Source organism: Limulus polyphemus, unplaced genomic scaffold, assembly GCF_000517525.1.
Source record: "Limulus polyphemus unplaced genomic scaffold, Limulus_polyphemus-2.1.2 Scaffold5238, whole genome shotgun sequence".
NCBI classification, from domain to species: domain Eukaryota; kingdom Metazoa; phylum Arthropoda; class Merostomata; order Xiphosura; family Limulidae; genus Limulus; species Limulus polyphemus.
Window position 1 is genome coordinate 36,954 of NW_013670848.1, and position 25,212 is coordinate 62,165.

Genomic DNA, 25,212 nt, shown 5'->3' on the forward strand with positions numbered 1-25,212 from the left:
CCCCCTGTGTGTCCTTGCCTCCCACGACTGATACAGAGAGGTATCTATCTATCTAAAATACATTTTCCGTTAAGAAAAATGTTAACTTTATACTGTGGTCTTTATTCTGACCTGTTTATTTTTAATTGTAGTTAAATCATGAGGAGTAAAGTGTAAGACATAAATAGATTTATGTTGCTGATGTGATTATATTAATCATCAAGAGAAATTTTTGATGCATAAATCATACACATATCACGTAAATGTCTGATTATTAGTGAAGCAGAATAACTGAGCTAATCTTTGAAATAGAGCTTATGTGATGTCCAACCTGAACATATTCTAGATTGAATTGGAAATTTGTTTTTGGTATCTAAATTTTGTTCAGCTGTAAAAATGTTTTACATAATGTTTGAATGAAAAATATCAGTACCTGAATAATCAAGTTGTTTGTATTTGAAAATTAAAAATTAAACATTCTAGGAAATATGGACAAGTATCTTAAAACTGTTAAACATTTGTAATTTTTAATAATCTTCATCTGTTCTAAATTTCTTGACAGAATGCCTTTTGAAGAAAGTAGGCCTATTAATTCTATGAGCTCTAGTTCAGAAAATGACAAATGGAGCAGTGATGGAAAACATCCACATCTCATTTCTTCTGAAGACTATACTGAAGAGCTGAAGAGAAATAAAACTCAGAATTATTTGCTGCTTTCAGGGTAGGTAAACTATTGGTTTCTTATTTCCTATATTTTACAGTCAGTAACAATCATGTTATTTAACCTATAATACACACGTAGAATATTGTCCCATATGTACACTGCTGTGCATTTATTTTGGCCATGTCCACAAGTCCTGACCACAGGCACATCCAAACAACTTTCTGTCTGGAAAAACATAAAGCCATGTGGCTGTGGCACACGTTTTTCATCCTGAGATCCAGGCTATGTCGTTCCAGGTGCTGGTCAAAGCAGCTGCTGATGTGGGCTTCCCATGGATATCCCATTGAGTATGGCACAGCATAGGAGTTTAAAGGTTAGGAAAGTTATTACTAAAGTCATAAATACCATCTCCAGTAGGGATTGGTTGTGTTTTAATATACCTAACTTTTTAGGGAGCAATGTTAAAGTAATAATTAGAAAGTTACCAGAAACTTCAAAAGTCGCAGTGATCTCTTTCAGTATCTTTTTAGATATATTTTTGAAACAACATCAAAGACCATTAGCATAACATGAGAAATTGCATAATATAAAAATAATTATGCCTATTGATTTAAAGTATTTTCTCTTATTCAAATAGTATCACTGAATAGTAGTGATTTACTCATTATGATTGATAGTTATCACCTTAACATAAAGAAGCTACTAACTAGGATAAAAATTTTCTGTGACTGGATCTACAAATAATATGTAGCTTATAATGTAACTAATAAAAATATCAATGTGTTCTCATCCTGCTTGTGAGTGATATCACAGGTTGTTTGCATTTTCTATCTCACATCCAGAAAGTCGGTGCTTTTACCATGTATCATGAAGCACAACTGTAATGCACAATTATTGTGAAAATTTGAAGATATGATTTCATATTTATAGTCATTACATAAAGGCTGTGACATTTTATTTATCTGTGATCAACAAAATGTTTTATACTTAATTATATCTTAATGTTATATTCTGATTCACAAACTTAAATACAACTCTGTAATTTATCTTACTTGCAAATGTAATAATCTTGTATGTTTTAAATTGCTAATAAACATGAGTGTTATCAGGAGGTAAATAACACTTATTTTTATCTTTCAGACCTCAGGATAAGCTTTATGGCAGGATACATTCACAATTGACATATAAGGAGCAGGAGAGAATACGACAAAGAAGCATGATGCAACTTAAACGTCAAGATCCATTTTTCCGAGCAGTGGAAAGAGAAAAGCAACGAACCAGGATGAAAACTCGGCGACAAGACCCCTTGTTTCGAAACATAGAGAGAGAGCGTCAGCGCATACGTATGAAAATGAAAAGACAAGATCCCATATTTAGACAGAAAGAAAGAGAGCGACAGAAGTATCGTATGCAGTTGAAACGACAGGATCCAGTTTTTAAGGAACAAGAAAAAGCACGGGGTCGCTCTAGATCACAAATGAAAAGAAAATGTTCCCAGATTATGACTGAATACCAGAATAAACATAGGAAAGTGTTTGAACCTTATATTCAGTTCTGTGAGCCTGTCACACGTGAAGAGAGTGTAAAACATTTACAGCAACAAGCATTAAAAGAAAAATCTAATTATACAGTCTCCTCAAAAGAAAAAACACAACCAACTTGTGGTAATGAGTCTCTCATGAGCACAAGTAATGGGAGCTGTGATATGCAGCCTACTTCACAACCTCAGAACAAAAATGACACTTCTGATATAATGGCCTTTGGCTATTACAGACCTAATGTATCGCATTGTACTTCTGCTTCATCTCTTTCTTGTTTGTTAAGAACAACAGGAGATGTAAAGACACTATCAGACATATCAACCATTGCTCTACATTCCTCTGTAGCTATTAATTCAGAAGCTCTACGAGGGGATCACCATAGCCATCAAGGTGCTATACCAAATGTAGTTTCTGTAATGAACCCTCTTTTGCAGTCTTACATGTCTGCAGCTAGTGGTTTTGTGAAAGGTAACCAGCTACCCCAACAGAAAACTTCACCAGCAAGTAAGTCTCCACTCTTGCTACATTCTTAATGTTTGTTTGTATGTTTTCACTCTTAGTACCCTGACTAGTTTTATTGGTTGGAGCTTTGACTTTGAACTGCTTGGTGAACACTTTACATTTGTTATTAAATATGCTTGTCTGATCATGTTTGGTGCAGATGACATATGTTTCCTTGCAGACTAAATCTTTAAATAACCCCTTGTTGATTGATTTTAGCTCCTGTTACCCTTAATAGTTTTATTAGTAGGTCTCTACCTTTATTATCCTTATCAGTTTTATTTGTAGGTCTCCAGTCTTTGAAGTGGGTACACAAACATTTTATATACACATATATATATATATATATATGTATATATATAAAAGAAGCATAATTTTATACTGCATGATAAGGTAATTTATTTCTTTATGTTTTTAGTAAATTACACCAGAAATTTCATTGTGCAGCAGATCTTTTTTTGTTTATGTTATGGCAAATAAAATTAATTCAAGTTACAATGTAGATCATCATACTCGGTGATAATATTTATGAAGAATAACTTTTCTGTGAATGAAAATTATGTATTAATAGTTGTTTATGATAGGTGAAGATTCCTTGTTACTTTTATTTTAAGAATAAGTAGTTTTTTACTACATTCAGTTTTTTTTTATATACGATACAAATTTAAAGTATGATGTAACTCCGAAGATACTTTAAATTTTCTACTTATTTCAAACAATACTCTTTTTCCAAGTAGTATAGTATTTCAAATTAACTTTTAAAGGTGGAATAGTGATCAAACTATTATGTTAGACTAAAAGATGTATGAAAGGGTCTTCTTTTGAATTATATGCCAAATATATTTAGTATTACATACATTCACAGAAAAAATATTGAAAACCATGAAAACGATATAAAGGTGTCTTGACTTCACAGCTGGGCCTAACATCTATCATCTGTCTTCACTTTGTATACATCTACTTTGTTTAAGGTGTAAAGGATAAGCCAGTAAGTAAACAAAAAAATGGAAAAACATCTTGCAAGATCGTACTATCATTGGAAATATTCATTACCAATGGCCAAATGAACAATATCAAGAATTTGTTATTATACATGTATTTAAATGAAAAACATGTTTGTTATTAGGTACTAACGTAGTTGACTGCCCTATTTTAAAACATCAAAGGTGTTTTAACCTCATTAATCAGGTACTTTGAAAGTTAATTGAAAACAGGCAGACTTATTTATGAAATACAAAAAGCTTTTCCTTGCTGAGTTGCTTTCATGCTGTCAATAAGCATGTAACTAAAATTCTAAATGTTCTTGACACAATGAAAGGTATACATCAACTTATCTATGTGACTTACTATGCTTGTGTCAGGAGGACTTGTATAAGCTCTACTTATCTCCCACCCCCCCTCTAATTCAGTTTTTTTGTGTTGATGGTAATGCTATTAATTTTGCTCACTGTGAAAATCAAAAAGTGAATGTTTACTACTGTTACAAATGTTTCTACCAATGCCAGGATTTTTACAACTAGTGTGAATTCCTGTGGCTTTATTGTTGGACCTAATGATCTGCATGTTCAATAGTAATTTTGGGTTGTCTGCTGGTGTCCCTAATGGTTTTCATGTTCATTTGGATGCTCAGTTCTGTAATATCTACCTTTTCTCATGCCTATTCACCTTTAGGTTTCAAAAGCAAGTTTTGTCAAGTAGCTCTAATTTTAAAGAAACTTCTTCTGGGCTGATTTTCTTCTTTTTTTCTATATATATATATTTTATTTTAAATCTTGAACCAGTTTCTGTTATGCCTGTGATGTTTGATGATTCAGTTCATGAATCTTTATATTTTCCACCTTCTAATTTTTGGGTTATTTCTAATTCTTCCAGTTTCTCAAGTTCTCGACTCTCAGGTTTTAGTTTTGGGGGTTGGGAGGGGGATGGTTTCCACATGGTCTTCTATTTTGAGCCATTGTCATTTTTTTGTTCTATGCATTATGCTTTGCCTCCTTTTGAGACTTTCTTCTTCCCAGTAATTATTTCATCAGGATCAAAATTTTACCTTGCAATTTTCCTTATTTGTGACATGTCAGTTACTTCAACTTGTTCCTTTTAACTCTGTAGATTGGCCAAAATTAATAATAAGCAATTTGAGTCATCTTGATCCTCTCAATGACTTTTGTTCCAGATGGATCTCCAATTTCTGCTATTGGGGGTTCTATTGGATCATTGGTTCATCTGTGGGATCCTTAGGTTTTCTTTTCCTGGAGACAACTCATTTAATGGAAAATGTGTAGTTATTATGAAAGTTTATTCACCATAGCCATTGAATGATGACAGTAGATATGCAAGATGTCTTAACTTCATATCCCTATTCCTCTGTAATTTGCCATCAGGGGCAGTTATCAGTTCATTGTTCGTCCCATTGGCACCATATGTTTTTGTTGAGGAGTTTAGTTTTTTCTTCTGCTACTCTATCCACTCAACACAAATTTTTACTTTTACATGGACAATTGGCTTATTCTGACCCTTTCAGCTATTCAGCCTCTTTATATATATATTCTGTTGATCACCCAGCTGACTACATCTCTTGGGCAGATCATCTAAACTTTAATTCCAATATTAGTACCAATACATTATTTGAAGTGTGTAGATTTGAATAAACAAGTCTACTTTTTTGTCCTCATTCTAAAGACCTTCGTCTTTTCATAATTATCTTCCTCTTGGTTGGGGCACTATGTTGGGGAATCAGCATCTTTCTGGTTTTTGGACTCCCTGGGAAGCAACAGCTTACTTCAAAATGTTAGAATGTTGGGTGATTTAGCACGCTTATCTTGAGTTTTTGTCTCCTTCTACACAATCATATAGTGTTAGTTCACACAGACAATTCTTCAGTGGTAGCTTCAATCTATAATTTGAGTGGTATTTGTTTTTACAGTCTTTGCTTTTCTGCAGTTTCACTACTTCTTTAACTTCATTTTCATCATGTTCGCTATTGAACTTTTCACTTTCTCTGTGGAATAACAATTTTGGCATACTCCCTTTCTCTAGTTTATCAGCTTTTTTTCCACAATGTAGACATTCACCCTTTGGCTTTTTCAATGACTTCCAAAATGATGGTAATCTGACGATTGATGCCTTTATTACATTGATCAAACATTTTCTTCCACTATACTAATCACCAGTTCCAGATTAAAATTCTTTAGCAGTGGATACCTTGAACCAATCTTGAGAGGTTCTCTTCCTTTAGGCCTACCCAATTCTCCACCTTTTTTTTTTTCAAGAACTTATCAAGATCAATTATTTAAAGTTCAGGGTTCTCCTTATCACTCCATTTTTGCCAGCTCTACCATAGTTTCTCATATTTTGTTTGTTTTTTTTTCACAGGGAAGCCACCCTATTACCACCATGAGAATATATCTTCTTTTCTCTATTTCAACGTCCTTTTTTATTTTCTTCACAGTAATGTCCAACATCTGTGGCTTCACTGTTGTCTGTTGTTCAATTCTGTATCTGAGAATTCAGATTCTCTTCCTGGATGGCTTAGATTGTTAGCACAATCTTGCTTAACATTTTTCCTGAGCTTTTTATCAATGTTTTTGGGCTATTTCTTGGAGTTGTTACTTTAAAAAACATAACATTTTTATCTCCAACTCCTCAACAAATTACTTTTTTTCTTTGTCATTTTGGCTTATCTGCTTCTTTCATAGCTGGTTACAGAGCTGTCTTGTCTGCCATTTTCCATTTCCATGGAAGTCAGTTTTCTCTTTTGTCTCCAGAGTTCCATGATCTTTTTGAAGCCCTTCATGTTAATGATCCAAGTTCCTATACATTGTTCTAAATATATCTTGAATTTAGTCTTATGTTACTTTGCTCCCATTTTTGAATCTTTACCAATTTGTTTGGCTTTATAATCTTTCCCTCAAATAATTTTTTCTTTTCTTGCTTGCATTTAGGAAAAGAAATTTTGATATCTATGCCATTGATGCATTATGTATTTAATTTTCTCAGAAGACCTTACACTTATACCCAGATTGAGCCTTCCCACCTACCAGTAAGGCTACAAGAGAAGGAAATCCTCTGTTTCTCACCTGTTGTATTACCTCCTTGTCAGGGTTATTTAATGTTATCTCCCATGTACTAAACCTATTAGAAGTCTTGGAAAAGGTTTATACTTTACAACCAACCATGCAACTTGGATGTTGTTCCAGCAACATAAAAAAATTGACTTGTATTATACAAGTGATCTATGTCATTTATTGTGATGATGTCTGACACTATACAAGTGAATATCGGGTTCAATCTCTCAAATTCACCATTTGGCGATGCCTTTTTCATCCTGCATGCAGTACCCTTTAGAGTATATTCTACAAGCCAGCTTATGGTAAAATTAACACTTTCATTACGGGCAGGTCAAAGCGAACATGTCACGACTTCTTTAGAGAGTTACATCCAAAATTTAATTAAACTACTTTGTTATCATTCTATACAAATGAACTTGCATCAAAATGTAGTTGATAAGTCAAATTCCAGAACATATCTCCTTTCACACTACATTTATTACTCAACTGCTAGGGTTTCTTTTCTTTGCCCATCTAAGCACTGATCTGAATTTTTCTCACTCCAGTCTTTTATTCCCCCACTTAATTGCCCTTGGCAATCAATATCTGTCACGTGACACTCTCCACCTATGTCAATGCACCCTCTAACCTGGTACTGTATATAAGCACCTCATTCAAATGATATTATCACTTTTCTCAACAAAGCATTCACGACAGGTTTCTCTGTACTACAACCAATGGAGATACTTTGAGCATTCTTTGTGCTACCTATTTGATTTTCATAAAGAAAAACTTTTTTGTTTGGCAAACCGATATGCTGCATAAATTCCTGGATTAATATATCTGGCATGAAGGCAAATCAAGTCTCTCCTATCCCAACTCTGATGTCTAGCATTTCCAAAGAAACAGGGGGTTCATTCTTGGTTGAGGCTGTCTGTGACCTTATCCATAGTGAGATGGAGATATGCAATCAATCCGGTTTTGTTTCTCTGGGAGGATCCGAGGCTGCACTTCTAATGTTGCCATCTATCTGTCTCAGTCTTTGCACATTCCCGCATTGGACATTTATCAACAGAAATGGCACACATATTGGCAATGGTGTATTGAGAGGAGGTTAAACCCACTTCAACCAGAAGTGCCAACTATCACTTTTTTTTGACATGGCTGTTTGACAAGGGTTTTGCATCTTCCACAATTGCCTTATATAAGGCAGCCTTATTGACTACCTTTAGATACTCAAGACAGTGCTCTCCTGTCTCCTCTAGTCCTTTTGGGTCCTTTGTTACAAACGACTGTTTTCAGTTACCTAACTGGTATATCAAGGCAGTATTACATGCTCTTTCTCAACATCCGTTTGAGACCTTAGCCTCATGTACTATGTATCACCTTTCCCTTAAGATTTAAATTTTGCTGCTGCTGGCATCACTGGTTGGAGTTGTTTGACCTGCACGTGCACAGGATGCTTTATCATTCTATCTACATCCCTAAGACACTGGCAGCCAGGGAAGGAGATAAATCCTTTTCACCAATTCATCTGACCATTATTTTTCATTTCTATTACTGATCGGATCTCGATCATTTGTTATGTGCAGTGAGGGTCTTGAAGTGTTATGTTGCTCACATTAATGCTTTTAGAGGTGCTAGACAATGACTTTTTATTCATTGGAATCCTTCAGTTCTCCAGGATTTCTCTCTGGTTACTTTATCAAGGTGGGTATGGAAATTGATCTATATCACTTATTCTTGGCTCTCTTTGGAGGTGAGGAGTCTTCTGCAATTCACGTCTCTTCAGATTAATCACATTTCTATGTCCTTAGCAGTCCGGTTGAATTGCATGCTGGAAGACATTGCATGGGCTGGTATGTGGACCTCCTCCAATACTTTTATCACACATTATTTGCATGATTTGCCTTTATCTCCCTCTGAGGGTTTTAGACTACTCCCAATAACTATCTTAACCATATCCATTAGCTTATAAAGAAGCGTGAGTATTTTCACTACTAATCTCGTCTCTTCTTTCTTTTCCAGGGTCTCTTACCTCGTTTTCACAGTATCCCATTTTTTGGCAAGTGTTCCTAGTCAGGTGTGCTTTTATCAAACCAAATTTGCACTAGCAACCACTAATACAATTTACTTTATGTAGGTTGCAACAGACTGTAGAAATGAGGTGTTCCATAAGACCACCTAGATACAGACCAGGTGGTATTACTGTATGATGCTGGACTGCCATTTGTGGACTACCATGAGTAGAGCATAAGGAGATTCTGCCTGTCTCTGCTGATCAAATTGGTGTCGGTTTGCCTTTAAAAATTTAGGGAACTTAGTTCACCTATTGCACTGTTTCCAGAGCATTGTTCCTCAGGGCTCCCCAATGTGCATTACACCTCCGCATTTCCTACTAGGGGAGCTAGATAGTTCTTACCCGGTTTATAGTCACTGAGGTGATGGACAGAGGCTATTCCTCCAATGTTCAAGTGACTTTCCTCCACTCTTTTAGAAGAGGGCAAAGTTGTTTTTTCCCAGATGTCAGTAGGAGAGGCACCAGCCTACATGGGAGCCTACTCGTAATACCAGTTCAGATTTGACACTCCACTATCCAGTTGGATGGAGCATGGCCCTTCTTTTTGATCAAAATTGGTTCAGTACATTGTTCATGAAAGAGGGTCCATTGTCTCCTTGTAATTCTGAATGCAGAATGATCCTATCCTGGGTCCTTGGTTGAACACAGATTGTTCCATGTCCTCCCCATAATTCCAGGGGCAAGTAGGATTTACCTTGCCCGTACAGTTGGGGAGTGTGAATGAGTGTTCATAATTCCAGATCAGATGAGTTCTGTTTCCTCAGGTTGAGTATGCCATACAAGGTCCTGTCATTCTGTGTTTGGAGTGTTGGGTTTCAGATTTCTTCAGGTTGAGGAGAGGGTGTGTCCACTTCTGCGTTGATTACCTTCTCGTCGTGAAACTGGTGGCTCAGAATGCATCACTCTATAGCTACAGGTTGAGATTCACTCACAAATATCTATATATTGTGGTCCAAATGCCCTAGCCACCAACGTGGGATTTAGGACCAATGGTCCAGTAATTCAAACCCCAAGCAGTGGGACCTCAGCTACCTGGTGGGGGCCTGTTGCATGGTGATGACGGTTCACGTCAAATTCTACTCGAATGCCATGATTTAGGTTCCAGGTGAAGAGCATACCTATTCTGGATGTAGTGCAGTTCCCCCATTAGGGTGGTAAGCTTCTATTGGCACATCCATGATCTATTGCAGACACATTTTGTATGGGTAATGCCCTCATCAGCCCCTCCACCTTATCAATGTAGGATTCTAGCTGTAGTGTGAGAAGAGGTAAGTATGTTTTGGAACTTAACATTTTCTTAAATCCAAAATATATTTCCAATAATACTTACCTCCTCTCAAACTCTCCACTAAGAGCCGGTGTTAGAGATTGCAGATTGATTCAGTCTAGAAAAAGTGATAATATTATCTGAATGAGGTGCTTATATACAGTACCAGGATAGAGGGTGCATTGATGTAAGTGGAGAGTGTCATATGACAGATATTGCCAAGGGCAATTAAGTGGGGAATAGAAGACTGAAGCAAGCAAGAAAAATTCAGACCAAATGCATATGGAGTTAAGGTGGAGAAAATAACAGATAAAATATGAAGTTGTCCTGTGAAAAAAATGTTTGATGTTTATTTAGGAGGTTTTATATTATTACACAAGTGAAATGTGACAATCTTCAGGTGGTGAAAAGTATTTTTAATCTTAACATGAAGCTCAATTTGCATTTGGAGCAACCAACACTCTAACTCCATATATTCATGGACAAATTTTTAATATGAATAATTAATTAAAAATTTAATTTTTTGTATACAAAAGATTTGTAATGTTTACTGAAAGCTTGCCAAAGTTTGTGAAGATACATAATACATTAAAAGTTATAGTATGGAAACTACTGGTCGCTTTGAGGTCACTAGGTTGGTGAAATCCACTGAGAGGGTTAAAATAGGTTCTTAAAAATTTTATTTACATCATAGTGCCCCTTGTTGTGATTATTCAAACCAAATAAAATCTCTAGCTGATAAATTATTCTCCATTACCTAATTAGTTAACACTTGATTCCACACCTCTGTTTTGACATGGTAACTTATCACTACATGGCCCCATACCCCTTTCTACAATTAAAATAGCATCTGTGCTTATAGAACCATTTAGTAAAAAAAAAAACCAAACAAAAAAAGATATGGTCTCCTTATAATATGAGACTCCATGTTTTAATGGATCCAACCAGTCAGTACTCTCACATGTTACATATACATCTATAGTTGTTGTAGATAAAATTCCATCCTCTGTGCCAGTGCTCCATGTGAGGATATTGCCTTCTGGAGGTGAGCAGATGATGCTTTGGCTGGTACTTGTGTGACCTCTGAGTGAACATCTCTGCATAGCATTTGAGATAGTGGAGACGACTGCTCTCCATATGATGTATCAAAGCTCCAGTCAGGATGGGGAACACCTTAGTGCTTCTTTTTTATTTTTCTTAACCTATTCAGTATTCTCATTGCACTGTACAACACTTGTTGAGCCTATAATTGTGTCTGCTTGATCTTTTTGATTTTGGGTGCCTGCTGTTTGGTTTTGTGAATTGATTAGCCTTTTTTGGATGTGTAGGTGAGGGGCTTTAGCCTTTGTTGCATCTCCAGTCATTAACTATTACTGGTATTATTCTTTAAGTATCTTCCACTATAGCTACAGGACAGTGTAAATTGATCTGACCCTGACTACCTGTTATGCCACTACCAGTACACCTGAGAATGTGGTTTAAAGGGTGATGAGGGAGGGCAAGGAAGTACCCTGCTGAGAAGAATGATTTTTTCTGAGGTGTCCATATTTGGTTTAGTCTCTTATGAGGCTTGTTTTCCATTGAATCCAGTCCATTGAATTTACTGCTCTTCTGGAATCTCTTCAATTTTGCTTGATCACATTTTCAGTTGTGGTCTACCTTGTTACCTTTCTACCTAAGGCCTCAATTTTTTGTAACCTAGTGGTTTGTGCAACTCTATCTCAAGTATTCTGGTGTCCATATTTGGTTTAGTCTCTTATGAGGCTTGTTTTACATTGAATTTACTGCTCTTCTGGATTCTCTTCAACTTTGCTTGATCACATTTTCAGTTGTGGTCTACCTTGTTACCTTTCTACCTAAGGCCTCAATTTTTTTGTAACCTAATGGTTTGTGCAACTCTATCTCAAGTATTCTGGCTTTTTGTATTCCAGAGGTAATTCAGTTTGTTTTGAATTTTACATTTTTAGAATTAAAATTAATTTCAAACATGTACTTGTCTCTTGAAATACATTCTCAATCACCTCCCCCAAAATGGGAGATATTTGGTTTTCATCATGACTGAAACTAAAACACTTGGATAATGTTAACAAAACAGAGCTTATATAAGTCCTCCTAATGGAAGTTCAATAAGAAAAGTAAAAAGTGAGAGAATGGAGAATTATGGGTAAGTTAATGTGTGCCCTGCATTGTGTCAAAGACACTTACATCTATAGTCACAAGATTTTTACAGCAGGAAAGCAACTCAATAATGAATGTTTTTTTTTTTTAATTTCTGAGGTAAGTACCCATTTGGAATTAATTTTGATTTTCTAAAGATGCAAAAATTACTCAAAGCAAGTAGAAATTGTCTTTACAATGTGCCTACTTCCACAACTTCATTGAAAGGAGTGATTCTGTTATTCACCAGATTACAAAAACTAATTTTAAGACACTATTTTTGTGTGCATTTAGTTTAAATGAACAAAACTACAACAAAGTATTTTTATTAATATATATGTATATTCATTGAGTTGGCTTGAAATTTTATATTTTTCTCATATAAATTCCATATAATTTACTTTCTACAGACTTTTTTTCACTGTGTTGTTGGATTGTTAATAATGTTTATCAATTGTAAAAAAAAATGTATGTTATTTTTCACATATTATTAATTCCTATTAAATAGTAAATCATGATTGAATATTAATTTTAATCATTCCAGACACTTTTAACTCTGGCAATGACTGAGAATATCTTTCTACCTTAGTATTTGAGTGTGGTGTGAGATGCAGTATTTATATCATGGATATCCAGTTTTGATAGTTGGAAATTTAAGACATTTTTATTTTCCTCCAAAAATATTTCCACTCCAAGTGGTGCATGTATATGGTTCTGAATATTTTTTGTCCACCTCAAACTCCAACATAACACCATCAGTTACAACACTGTACAGCTGTAGTACTTAAATACTGTATTTAATAACTTCATCCAACTTTCTTGTTCAAAAATATTCTAAATTCTCTCTCCCTGTAAGTCTTGTTACCAAATCTAATACTTTTAGAGCCTTAATAAGCACCCCTTTGTCCATAGTGTTCAATATTTTGTAGTAAACTGCAAACCTTATCTGCATGTAACAACTTTCCTTCCATAATTAGACTTTCATTTTCAAAATGTATACATCTAATTTGGGTATTTGTTAAAGCAAAATCTTTATCTCTTCTGTACTTGATTCATCTGATTCATCATTAAGATTATGAATATTCCCTAAAAATTTAGTCTGGTCACTACCAGTTACTCTTCATGTATTTACAAGACTTGAGGCATGCTTTTGTACTTTAAAAAAAACCCCATTGTCACTCTGCATGTTAACTAACAGTTTGGACAATAATTTTGGAATTTCCTCAAAGTAAAATATGTGATGGATGAAGATAATACAGGAAAGATAGAGGATGGAACTGTTATAAACAGTGACAATAAGGACAATGGTTGAGATGATGAATTTTTGGAAAAATTGGGGGTTGCCAATATCATTAAAGTATAATTTGCTTAAATCAGTAATTTTCCCAATAGCTACTTGTGATTGCAAAAGTTGGACATTAAAGAAGTTATGAAAAGAAGGTAGAAATTTTGGAATTATATAAGAAAGTAATGAGAGTAGCTTGGACTGAGAGGAAAACAAACTAATAGATGTTGGAAAATATCATTAGTAAATTATCATATTTTGGGCACATTGCAAGAACAGATGGAATCTTCTGTGAAAAAAAAAATGATCACGGAACAAAGAGGGACATTTAAAAAAAAAGAGGAAGATCAGATATAAGGTGGAGCGATGGGTGAAGAATGCAAGTAGGAATGTTGATGGTGGAAACTATAAGAAGATCAGGAATCTGGATGGTTGGAGATGACTTGTGATAACCACTACAGTTCCAACAGGGATTACATTATAAATATACAACATAAAGTATGTGTAATGCATACTTTATTGATTTTAATGTTTTTAGGTACCCTTTCATTTTGGCCATGCTCTGTGACAACAAAGTTCTGAAGATTTTTTCAAATGTTGCCCATTAACACTACAGCTTATGAAGTGTAGCTCATTTAGAGTGTTTTTTATTGTATTCATCTTGTACCTATTGCTTAACCAGGTTTGGTGACCTCTTCTTCCACTGTTCGAAGCAAGTTCTTTCACATTTCTAAATTTTTCTGGGGATTTTTCATATAGCAGGTGATGGTATTTGAACAATACCGTAAGCAGATGTGCTGTTAAGTGCATCTTTGATAGTTAGCTCTGAACAATGGTTTATGCAGTGGATGGCAATAATGATGTACATTTATCTCTACAGAGTTTTACCATCCTAGCTCATTACCCTATATTTACTGAAACACCATCAGCTCAGAAGTTCATAAGTTACTCCTTCCAATTTAAAACTTTCATCTCCAAAAAATAAACCTTCAAGTGATTTAAACAGTTCCTAGGTACTGCTAGAATTCTACAGTTTTCAGTCTGGGAAAAAAAATCAAATTTTATAACTGAACTGGCTTATGCAAATATGATATGATACAAAAGAATCTACTGCATTACTAGCTTATACTTAAATCAATTCTTATTATTTGAATTACAAGTCAATAATAAGGCTTACTTATAACTTCTGCAATACGTGTATGTTACTATACTTTTATGTCATTGGTTCCTTTAATAACTTTATTTGTATTCCTTTAACACTGTCATTGTTTCTCTACACATATCCTAGATCTTTTTTTAATGACTGACAGTTGGTTAACACAAGGCTATGCACAATGAAAGCAGTGCAAACTGAACTTTATTTTGTAAAGAAGCTAGTCACAATCTCTCCATCACTGACAAATATTTCATAAATTGGTTCATGTTGAACAGTGGTAAAATAGCAATGTATAAAGGCTTTGATAGTTTCTGCAAAATTGTTTCTTCAAGACCTTTACCAATTCATTTTGATTAACATTTTATATCAATTTCTGTTTTGGTAAGCAGAAGTGAAGTTAACCCTGTATATCTTTTTCAGATCAACAAACAACTAAACATTTAGAATGGCAGTTCTTGTTCAGCCAGAATATAAGTGAAGTCCATAAGTTTTTCTGCCTTCTCTCTCTACCTTAGCATTTGCAGATTGTCACACTGCTCCATTAAGAGTAGTTTTATGAATGTCTGATATAATCAGTGAGGATCTGTTCAGTTTTTCAATATCTTTTTGAATGTTATCCTTTTTAAAAGTAAATGCAGTTACAACTGCATAAAAAAGAAAAGGCAAGTTGTAATTCTATACTGTTCTCAGCCTTGAGGTGGGCTTTGTACAAAGCAAACAGCTCACTTTGGAAACTAGTGTATCCTTACCCTTTTTAGTTTCACAGTATTCTTTTTACTGTTTGGATCAAGATCACTCTTCCATTTTCATATACATGTTATCTATGTGGAAAATCCTAGTCAAACAAAAAAGACAAAAGTTTCCATTAAATTTATAATTAGGAAAATAATGAATTGCAGAAAATGTATTACAACTATTAGTATGCATCAAGAAAATTGAATAGCATTTGAATATTGCATATTAAAATACAATGTGGTAGTAACTATGCTCATCCCTGAATTATTAGTTAAGTCTCAACTATTTCATGTTTACCCTGACATTTTAGCCTAAATATTATGAATTTCATTCTCAGTTTTAGGAACTAATGATGTAGGGAACAGTTGATTAGAGAAGGTACTAGTTAAGCACAAGGCATTAATAAAGGCATTCAAAGAAAAGGGCCATGGTAATTTAATTCTGTCGGGGATACTGCCAAGACTTAACTGTGGGTATGAAACTGTAAATAGGTCACTAGGGCTGAATACAAGGGTTAGGTTAATATTTAAGAAAGAGCACATTGGCTGGTTGTATTTATGGAATTAGTCAATGGGAAAAAGAGAGCTTTTTTGGAAAAGATGTTTATATTTAAATAGAATAGGGGTTAGCTTATTAACAAGTGTTATTAACTCAACTGTAAAGGCAACTTTAAACTAGGATTAGACACTGTAGAGAGATAGAATAATAAAGATAAATAAGATGTAAAGAGGGGTATAGTATGTGAACAAGGTACAAAAGAAATTTTAATATTAAACTAAACTATTATTATTGTAATGCTAGAAGTATCTATATATATAAAACCCACTGTCTGTTGGTAATGCTCAAATTGTCTCAGTAGTTAGAGCACTTCAAGCAGAAGTCTCATTTTCATTTGGGATTTTTTATAATCTTTTCCTATTATTAAGTGAACATGTTTAGAGCCAACTCTTTCAATATTCAGAAAATCATGAATACCATGATATTTTTAATTAATAGTTGTTAACATTGGATTTCAAAGACTGGATATTAAAGTAGCTCAGTGGTTAAGGTGCTAGTTAGTCAAGTTGGGATTTTGTTAATTTTTGTTTTTTTATAAATGATCATATTTACAGCAAGTTCTTTCAATACCATTATACATTAAACAGAGATTTGAGGTATTAGAATTAAAAGATGGGATGCTTACAGCATCAAGCCACCTCAACTTTCCTTTCCATTGAACACCTGTAACACTTTCTATAAAATTAATTCTAAATTAAAATTTTGAACAAAACAAAATAGTTCAGAAACAGTGCAAGAAAGACACTTTGCTTAGCAAGAGAGAAAGAAAATATAGATGGATGGCACAACAATATTAAGAAAGTCTATCAAAAATTAGGATAACTGAAGCAGAGGGAAAACAATTAACACAGTCTAATGATGCTCCTGAAGAAACAAAGAGAAAAAGACAAATATTTGCTGAAATACATCCAAATAGGTTCTGGCCCCCAATGTCTTCCCCTTGCATTGAATTGGTACATCAGCTAGTGAGAAATGAAATGGATTACTTTAGAGCACTGGTCGGAACAGAGGATTTTCAGATAATGGGAATAAGTGAAACCTGGCTAAATGGATGCATTTATGGTGAATTGAATTTCTTTGAAATACAGGGTTAAAGGTTGTTTAGTAGAGACAGAATACTAAAAAGAGAGGGAGGTGTGGCTATGTATGTAAAATATGAGTTACATCCTGTTCAAATTGAAGATATCAAAACTAATAACAATGAGATTGGGTTTCTATTAGTGATTATAAGGGGAAAAGGCTTTTAGTTGGAATTTATTACAGGTCACCAGATGAAAGTAATGAGAAACTCTATGGGGAGATAATGAATTCAATTGTAAATGAGGTTATTATAATTACGGGAGATTTTAATTTCAGACGTATAGATTGGGAAACACTAGAGTCAAACCACAAGTTTTTAGAAACTGTTCATAATGGTTTTCTTCAACAATTGGTTAAGGAACCTACTATGAACAATGCTATTTTATATTTATTGTTAACTTCTAATAATGAAATGATTGATAGTGTAGAGTTTGGAGAACATCTGGGTGTAAATGATCATTGCCCAATAAGATTTGATGTTTCATTGCATATGGAGATAAAGAATAATGAAATTTTGGTTCTAAATTTCAAAAAAAGCTAATTTTTAAGAAATGAGACAAGAATTATGCACTGTGAATTGGGCAACTTAATTAGTTGGAGATACTGATAAAATGTGGAAAATTTTAAAAACAAATTCTTAAATATTCAAGAATGGCATATTCCTTATAGACAAAAAGTGGTGGCTGCAAGTAAAAAATTAAGTTGGTTCACAAAGGTTATAAAGAATAAAATTAACAAAAAGCATTATAAATAACAGAAGTTTAAATTTGCTGCAACAATTGGAGATGGCTTTTGATTATAGTAAGTGTGAAGTAATTCATGTGGGATATCCCAATTTGAATTATGTGTATAATTTTAATGGGAATAACCTTAACAGTGTTATGAAAGTAAAAGATTTTGGTGTTCTGGTTGATCAGTCTCTTAAGCCATTCAACCAATGTACTGTGCTAGTAGTAATGCAAATGGCATGTTAGGTTGTATGTACAGAAATATTAAATACAAGTTTGAAAAATGTTATTGTATAGGTCATTCGTTAGGCCATATTTGAAGTATCATGTTCAGTCTTGTGCTCCTTACCTCAGAAAGAACATTGAAATCTTGGAAAGGGTTCAGAGAAGGACTACAAGGATAATACCTTGGACAGAAATGTTATCATATTAGGATAGTTTAAGATCTCTGAACTTGTTTTTATTCAAAAAAGAAGAGTTAAAAGGGATCTAATTGAGGTATTTAAGATTGTTATAGGAATTGATTGTGTTGATGCATCATCTTTTTTCATATTTAATAGTGAGAATGAAAGGACTAGAGGACAAGTATAAATTTTGGTAGGGAAGAAGTCATCTTCAGCTAAGACAGCTTTATTTTTCTAACATAGTAGTAGGCTTTTGGATATCGGGAGTGCCGTTATTTTATGGGAGTTTAAGGGAAAGCTTGATAAATATTTGAATGATAAGGGCTGACTTTGAGGGGATTTTTCTATAAGGGTTTAGTTTAATTTAGTGGATAGGATTTTACACAGTGTTCTCTCTTTTTAAAAAAAAAGTTTCTTGATGTAACTGAACAGTCTAATGTACAGAACTACAGCATAATGTACAATGTACTTTAAGATTTCAGTGATAATTAAATGTGCATTTATATGCTGTTCTGCTTTTGTAATCAGTGATGGTTTTAATTATTCAGAACTGATTGATACTTATACATCTAGTAACTGTTTGTATAGCTATTTTTTAGTTAATAAAATTTATTTTATGCATGGTATGTTATCTTCAATAGATTGTTATTAGAAAATTTCTTGGAAATATATCTTTAACTACTCTCATTAATTATTTTCTGTTTTATATAAAGGATTACCCTGTAGTCCACATTTCATTCATAACAAAGACAGGACAGAAAATCAAGGGATTGGAGCAAGAGAGAATTTACAACATCACTTCAAGTCTCCAGAGTATTTAAATCAGACTTCTCCTGGTTTAGCATCACGTTATATCAATGAACAAAACTCACCTGTTGCAACGTGCCCTATCAATGCCCTTCCAGATCCAAATAACACCTGTAGGAATGTGTCTACTAACTCTGGCCAAAGAAAACCTTCCTTTTCCAGTCCACGAACTAGTAATGGTGGACCTTTCAGCTGCTTGGAGTGTGGAGCTCAGCTTCAGACACTGTCTGGTTACCGTTACCACCAGCAAGGTCACTCTGGAGATATAGTATATAAATGTGATATGTGTGGGAAGGCATATAGTAATAGAGGAAGCTACTTTCGTCACATGAAGCATCATACAGAAAGTTTCGAGTGTCAGATTTGTAATAAAGTGTTCCACATGAAACAACATCTCAAAGAACACATGAAAAGTCATGGAGACAAGAATCTCTGCTGTCCACATTGTGACTACAAAACATGCTACAAGTATGCGTTAAATAGACATATTGCTATCAGACATACGTTCAGTGGAAATGAGCCATGTCCATCGTGTGGTGTGATACTAAAGTCTTATAGACAACTTGTTCGACATCAAGAAGCTTGTAGAAGTCTTTCACTGAAAGCAGTACCATGTACTGCTGTAGCAGCAACTGTTTAAACACTGTTAAAATATCAGCAACAGCTTTTTAAACACTTTGTTTATATAGTCAAATCATGAAGTACATTGTAGTCATTTAATTGACATGTATAAAAAAAATCAATTTCTTTTCCTCCTTGAGACTGACAGTCTTTTCCACTGATGTAAATATGTACAAACATTATATGTATGTAGCATTGCGTCTTTAGTTTCTTGGGATAATGTATTACACTAATTTTGGACTATTAAAAATTGTGGCAATAGATAATAAACAGAAGAAGAATTTTAGTAAATGAACATGGCCCCCTAGAGAAACTACCGACTTAGTTAATAAAATTAAGTACAAGGAGTATTAAAAATCAGAAAGTCTATCAGCTGAAGTTTCTTCAGTTTCATTTTATAAGAAACTAATAAACAAAAACTAAAGTTTCTTAACAGTCATAGGAGTAACAGTCCGTATCCAAGAGACATAAAAGCTTGAAACTGCAGGTAAGTACATGTTTATAAATTAAATATTCTTTACAGTATCAAATGTACTGGTGTTTGCCAGTGAATTTATCTTTAGTTTTGTTTCGTGACTAGCCATTACTGGATTAATCCCATTGATAGTAGTGTGCCTTAGCAACCACAGAGACACTACAATGATCACCCATGAAAATATTCATGTCCTGTAAGTACATTAACAGTTTACTTCTCTGTTAAACAGAATTAGATGGGCTATTGATTGTCATGAAAAACTGTTTTGATTCCTTCCTAGCAGGGTTTCAAGTCTCCATACCAGAAAAATTAGGAAAAGGACAGGTTAAAAAAAGCTGTAAAAATTAGGACTTTTATAACAGAAACTAGGAAGATGTAACTGTAGATCTTGCAAATATTTTGCCTCAAATATTAACACATCCTACTCACAAGTGTCTCTCAGGATTCAATGCTTTTAGCTAGTCTATACTGATGAAGACTTTTAACAATAATTTGCTATTCATTAGTTTATGTGTATCATTACAATAAATCAACATGAACCACATAACTTTTTTCTCTTATCAATAGAAATGTACAATACATCAAATTACATAATAAATTAAAAGACCTTCACTTCACATCAAAACATTTAAAGTAACACTATGTTTATAGGGCAAAATATTACCTCTACGTATATTATTTGTACAATGTATATAATAAGACTAAGTAACTGCCTACAATGCTTAATTTTTAAATCTTGTAATTAATCAAAACTGTAGTATTACTTCAGAAAATGTACAGCACTAGCATGAATATGAGTGTATGAGAATACACAAGTGTGAAATATTTGTTTATTTATTTTTTTAGATGATGAGATAGTCATTTATGATTTTCATTTCTTGGAGTCAGTTTTTCTTTCTTTCCTTACTGTCCTGATCAAGTTGCTTTCTTCAATTAGACCTTTTCTTGGATGCACCTTTATAAGGCTACAGGTAATAGATGCTCGACTGGCAATCTGTTGATTGTGGAATAAAAATCCGGCACTGAAAATTCTTGCCCTTTCAGTCATGGAAGTGTTATAAAGCATTGGTTTATCCCATTATTAGTGGGTAAAGAGTAGCCCAAGAGTTGTAAAAATGACAAGTGATTGAATTATTTTGTCATACAACAAATGCTTAAGAGGGCCCTTTTCCTGATAAAACAAAAAAAGTAGGAATTTGTTGAACACACACACATATATATATATATATATTGAAGAAATTTCAATTGGATAAGCATTTAAGTGTTTAATCTACATGATATCCTTTGGTATCTTTCATATCTGACAAGAGATATGTTTTTTCAAAGATCTTTGAGAAAGAGTATTTCTCTAGTGCAGGCCTCTACTCAATAATCCTAATCATTGCAGGCATTAGGCTCAACCATGTGTACTGAACATGTCTTATCCTCATACAACCCTAGATCAAACAGAACTCCAGAGAAATCCTCCTTAAGCCAGAAGAATAAATTAGAGATAGCAGTTCTGCATTTTCACCCTCGCCTATAAGTCCTGTGCAAGATGCATTTTGAATCACAAACATGGTACAAAGAATAACAGGCATCAATCCAAGAACGTGTAACCTTTCACTATTTCATTTATCTTTGTCCATAGAGGTTATTCACATTTGAACCATCTGAGTGAATGGCAAGAAACCTGATTCCTGAAAAATTCAAGAATCATGTGGGCCACATCTACCAAGAGCGTGCCAGACATGATAGATTTCCAGAAAGATACACCTGTGTACGTCTGACTAGTACCTGATTAAAATATCAAACTACAGTAAATCCTGAATTTAATGAGTAATATTGTAATATTGGTCTTTGTAAAAGTAGGGTAGCAGTCGATCATAAATTAAGTAGGAATCATTTGTGCAGCTCACTTGAAAATTCTCAACTATAGCTTTGGAAGAGATCAGAGATACCATCACATGAATCAAGTGAAAAACCAGAATAAGTTACCTTCATCATCCACAAATTTTCACTGTAACAAATGAATGTACAAATGCTATACCTGATGATCTGTTTAAAGGAAGTAGTGATAGCTGGACAGAACTAGTTGGAGAAGCAGTGTGTATATAACAGGTTTTGTTTCTGTGAAGTGCTGTTGAGTCTTAACAAGGAGTAGATTAAAAAAGTCTTGATGTTTTTTACCCTTTGCATGTTCACAAATATGTAATAATTCATTATCAGCACAAAGGAAATATTTGCAACATACTTTGCAGAATGTTTTAAATGGGTCACAAAAAAGTCCAGCCACAAATTTTTATGCTTGGACTGTCTGCTGACCATCTTTACAAAGTCTGAAAAATACATATAAAAGACTGGTGCATGCTGAGATATTAGTAGCATATCCTGATGTCCCCACCATCATCATATTTCTTGAAAAACTCTTTGAACTTACCATGTTGCCTTCATCATGGTATGCTATCACTAAAACATAAAAACTATACTAAGTGATAGTCAGTGATATCAGATATCTACTACTCATACAGCAGTTCATAATTTTGTTCAAAATGACAAGGGTTATTTTATAATCTTAATAATAGTTTATACATGAAATACTATTGGGACTGGAAACAGCAATATGTTTAAAAAAAACTGTACATTTGACTTCATGATGCACCCAATTGTCTACCTCAAATCTGAAAAACACCAGTACACTCCCTGCATGTAAACAAATGGATATAAATAATCTAAATGAGACACCATCATACAGAGGTGTCTTCCAGATAGCCACACACATTTTACTTTTCCTTAGTGCTGTCTTTCAGGTTCATCCAGACAACATGCAATCTCATGGCATCTTCTAAGATCTTCATTCAGTTCTAGGTGCCCTAAAAATGCTCGTTACAAACGTTTGTAGAACAATTTCCTAAAAGTATAAATATGTAGAAATAAAATGTAAAAATATTATCAATTCTGAAATACCTCTCTTGAAAATTTGCCAAAACTAGGAAAAGTAAGTATTATGAGAAAATAACAAAACAAATTATAATGACTTGAAACCCTGTGTTAAGGTTTACAGGTTCACTAACACTACGTGTGTATAGATAAATCAATATAAATAGCTTGTACATCAAGTGAAAAGAAAGTCTTTAATACATATTTGATAATGATTCAAGTTCCATTTATTATCATATGGTTAGTGTCTATTATCCCCTAGAATTTACATACTGCAATTTTCCAAATAAAATATTCTCCCAAATATAATATGCACTCTAATCTTCACAAACAAAGAATTAAATTTGCCTTATCACCATAAATAATATGCACTTAGACTTGTGCAATACTGCAGTCAAAGTAACCCTTTGATGACAAGAATGTTAGTGTTGTATAATTTTTGATTCCACCTTTGCTGTAGTGCTTGCTATCTTTACAATTGCAGCTGGTAAATAAACATCGTCAGAATTTTAGAGTATCCGTAAAATTACTAAAAGTGAGTTCACTTTAACGTTTGCTTTGTACAGAAATTGCACTAACTATTCAAGGACAGTGAATTTGAAGGTTTTACCAAAAAACAGTTTGTAATTTTGAGTATCAATCTTAATGTTGTGATAACTAGTTTTGTATTCCCAAACATTTCTATGCTTGCATGTAAGTAAGTCTTAAAAATCACTACTGAGCTTCCTAATCATTTCATTTCAAAAATCATGTTTAAAGATATTGAAAATGAATGAAAACGAGAGATAATTCTAACTTATGCCCTAGAAACAGAGAGAATTAATAAGACGTACCATCAAAGTGTGACATTTCTAGTAAGAATATATTGTCAGAAAAGATAATCTGTAGTAGCTATAAAAAAACATTTAGATATGTTACCAGATATACACACCCTAACTGCTAGATAAATTTTTAGTGAAAGAAATGTGTATTATATTCAGAAAATTATGGTACATTCAACACGTTCTAAATCTTTATCTCGTACCCAATAGCATAAGCAGCAACTCTTAATGTAAAATATATTTTATCTTTTCCCCTCATTACTTATCTGTGATTTTTTTTTGAATTATAAGATTTTTTAAACTATAATATTCATGATGTTAATATAAAAATATCCTTTCTTAGTGTTATTTTTGTATATAATCAAGTTTACTTAATTTAAGTTTGATAAAGTGATGAGAAATATTTTTATGCAGGTGTTTGTTCACTAATTTTTGGAATACAAGTGTAGATGTGCTTATATTTGAAATGTTTCATCTTCTATTATTCAATGTGAAAAATGTTTTATGGATGATTTCTATCACTTTTCCATACCTTAAAAATGTTTTTTTCCTGCAGTATTTTTTGTTGTCATTTAAATAGCAGTTAGATATATATATAATCATTGAACATGTTTTATGAATGGCAACTTTGAAAACCTGCTTTATTGTATTTGTTCCGTGCAAGAATAACCTGCAGTCAAGAGAAGTGATTTCTGTAGACCTTGTTACTTAAAAACCTTTAAGTGGAACTCATGAGAAGTCTGTACCATTTTCTTATGTTTAAGTGTTTGGTGTTCACTGTATGACATAAAGCTTTATTTTTGTATACTGTCTGGTTTTTTTAACATAGCTAGCCAATCTTGGTGCTTTACAAACACTGCATGATTGCATTCATTTGTTTTTAATACACTTATTATTATTGTGACAGATGTATATAAATGTAGAGTAAAACTGAATAAAAGTAATCCTCTCCATTCATGTAAATTTCTCTTTCATTCTTCCAAAATATACTGACAAAATCTGAAACTAAACTTAAGACCTTTCTAATGATGAAAATAACTTTTTTAAATTTAACTTACCTGATAATGACTTGACACTATGAGTTGAAATCGTTTAATTATTAAAATCATAACTTGCCTACTGTAAAAGTTGCTGTTATTGTATTTTTGAATTAATTAATATGACATTTTGTAACAGTAACAGGTGGTTTACTAGTGTAACTTAGGTTTAAAAGTGTTAAAGGATTTCTTTTTGTACTAACTTCTCATGACCTGTTATCACTACAGGAAAAAAAAAAGGTAATTTATCACCCATACAACATATTATCATTTATAACAAGCATATTAGTTCAGCAAATACATTCTGTAGTATGCAGTAATTCTGTTGTTTTATGTAAAGCATTATTCTAGGAT

The 25,212-nt window shown here is 33.4% G+C and overlaps 1 protein-coding gene across 4 annotated transcripts in view; it reads left to right on the forward strand.

Annotated features, from left to right (window-relative positions):
• LOC106472310 (zinc finger protein 271-like) overlaps positions 1–22,028 on the forward strand; it is a 40,175-nt gene extending 18,147 nt beyond the window's left edge. For 3 of the 4 annotated variants that reach the window (XM_022400919.1, XM_022400918.1, XM_013932944.2), the window contains exons 4-6: positions 542–700; positions 1,784–2,688; positions 18,892–22,028. In XM_022400919.1, coding sequence (XP_022256627.1) covers positions 542–700; positions 1,784–2,688; positions 18,892–19,625 — 1,798 coding nt within the window. In that variant the 3' untranslated portion in view covers positions 19,626–22,028. The remainder of the gene's footprint in view (positions 1–541; positions 701–1,783; positions 2,689–18,891) is intronic. The other variant, XM_022400920.1, reaches the window with a different exon arrangement.
• The last annotated feature ends 3,184 nt before the right edge of the window (positions 22,029–25,212 follow it).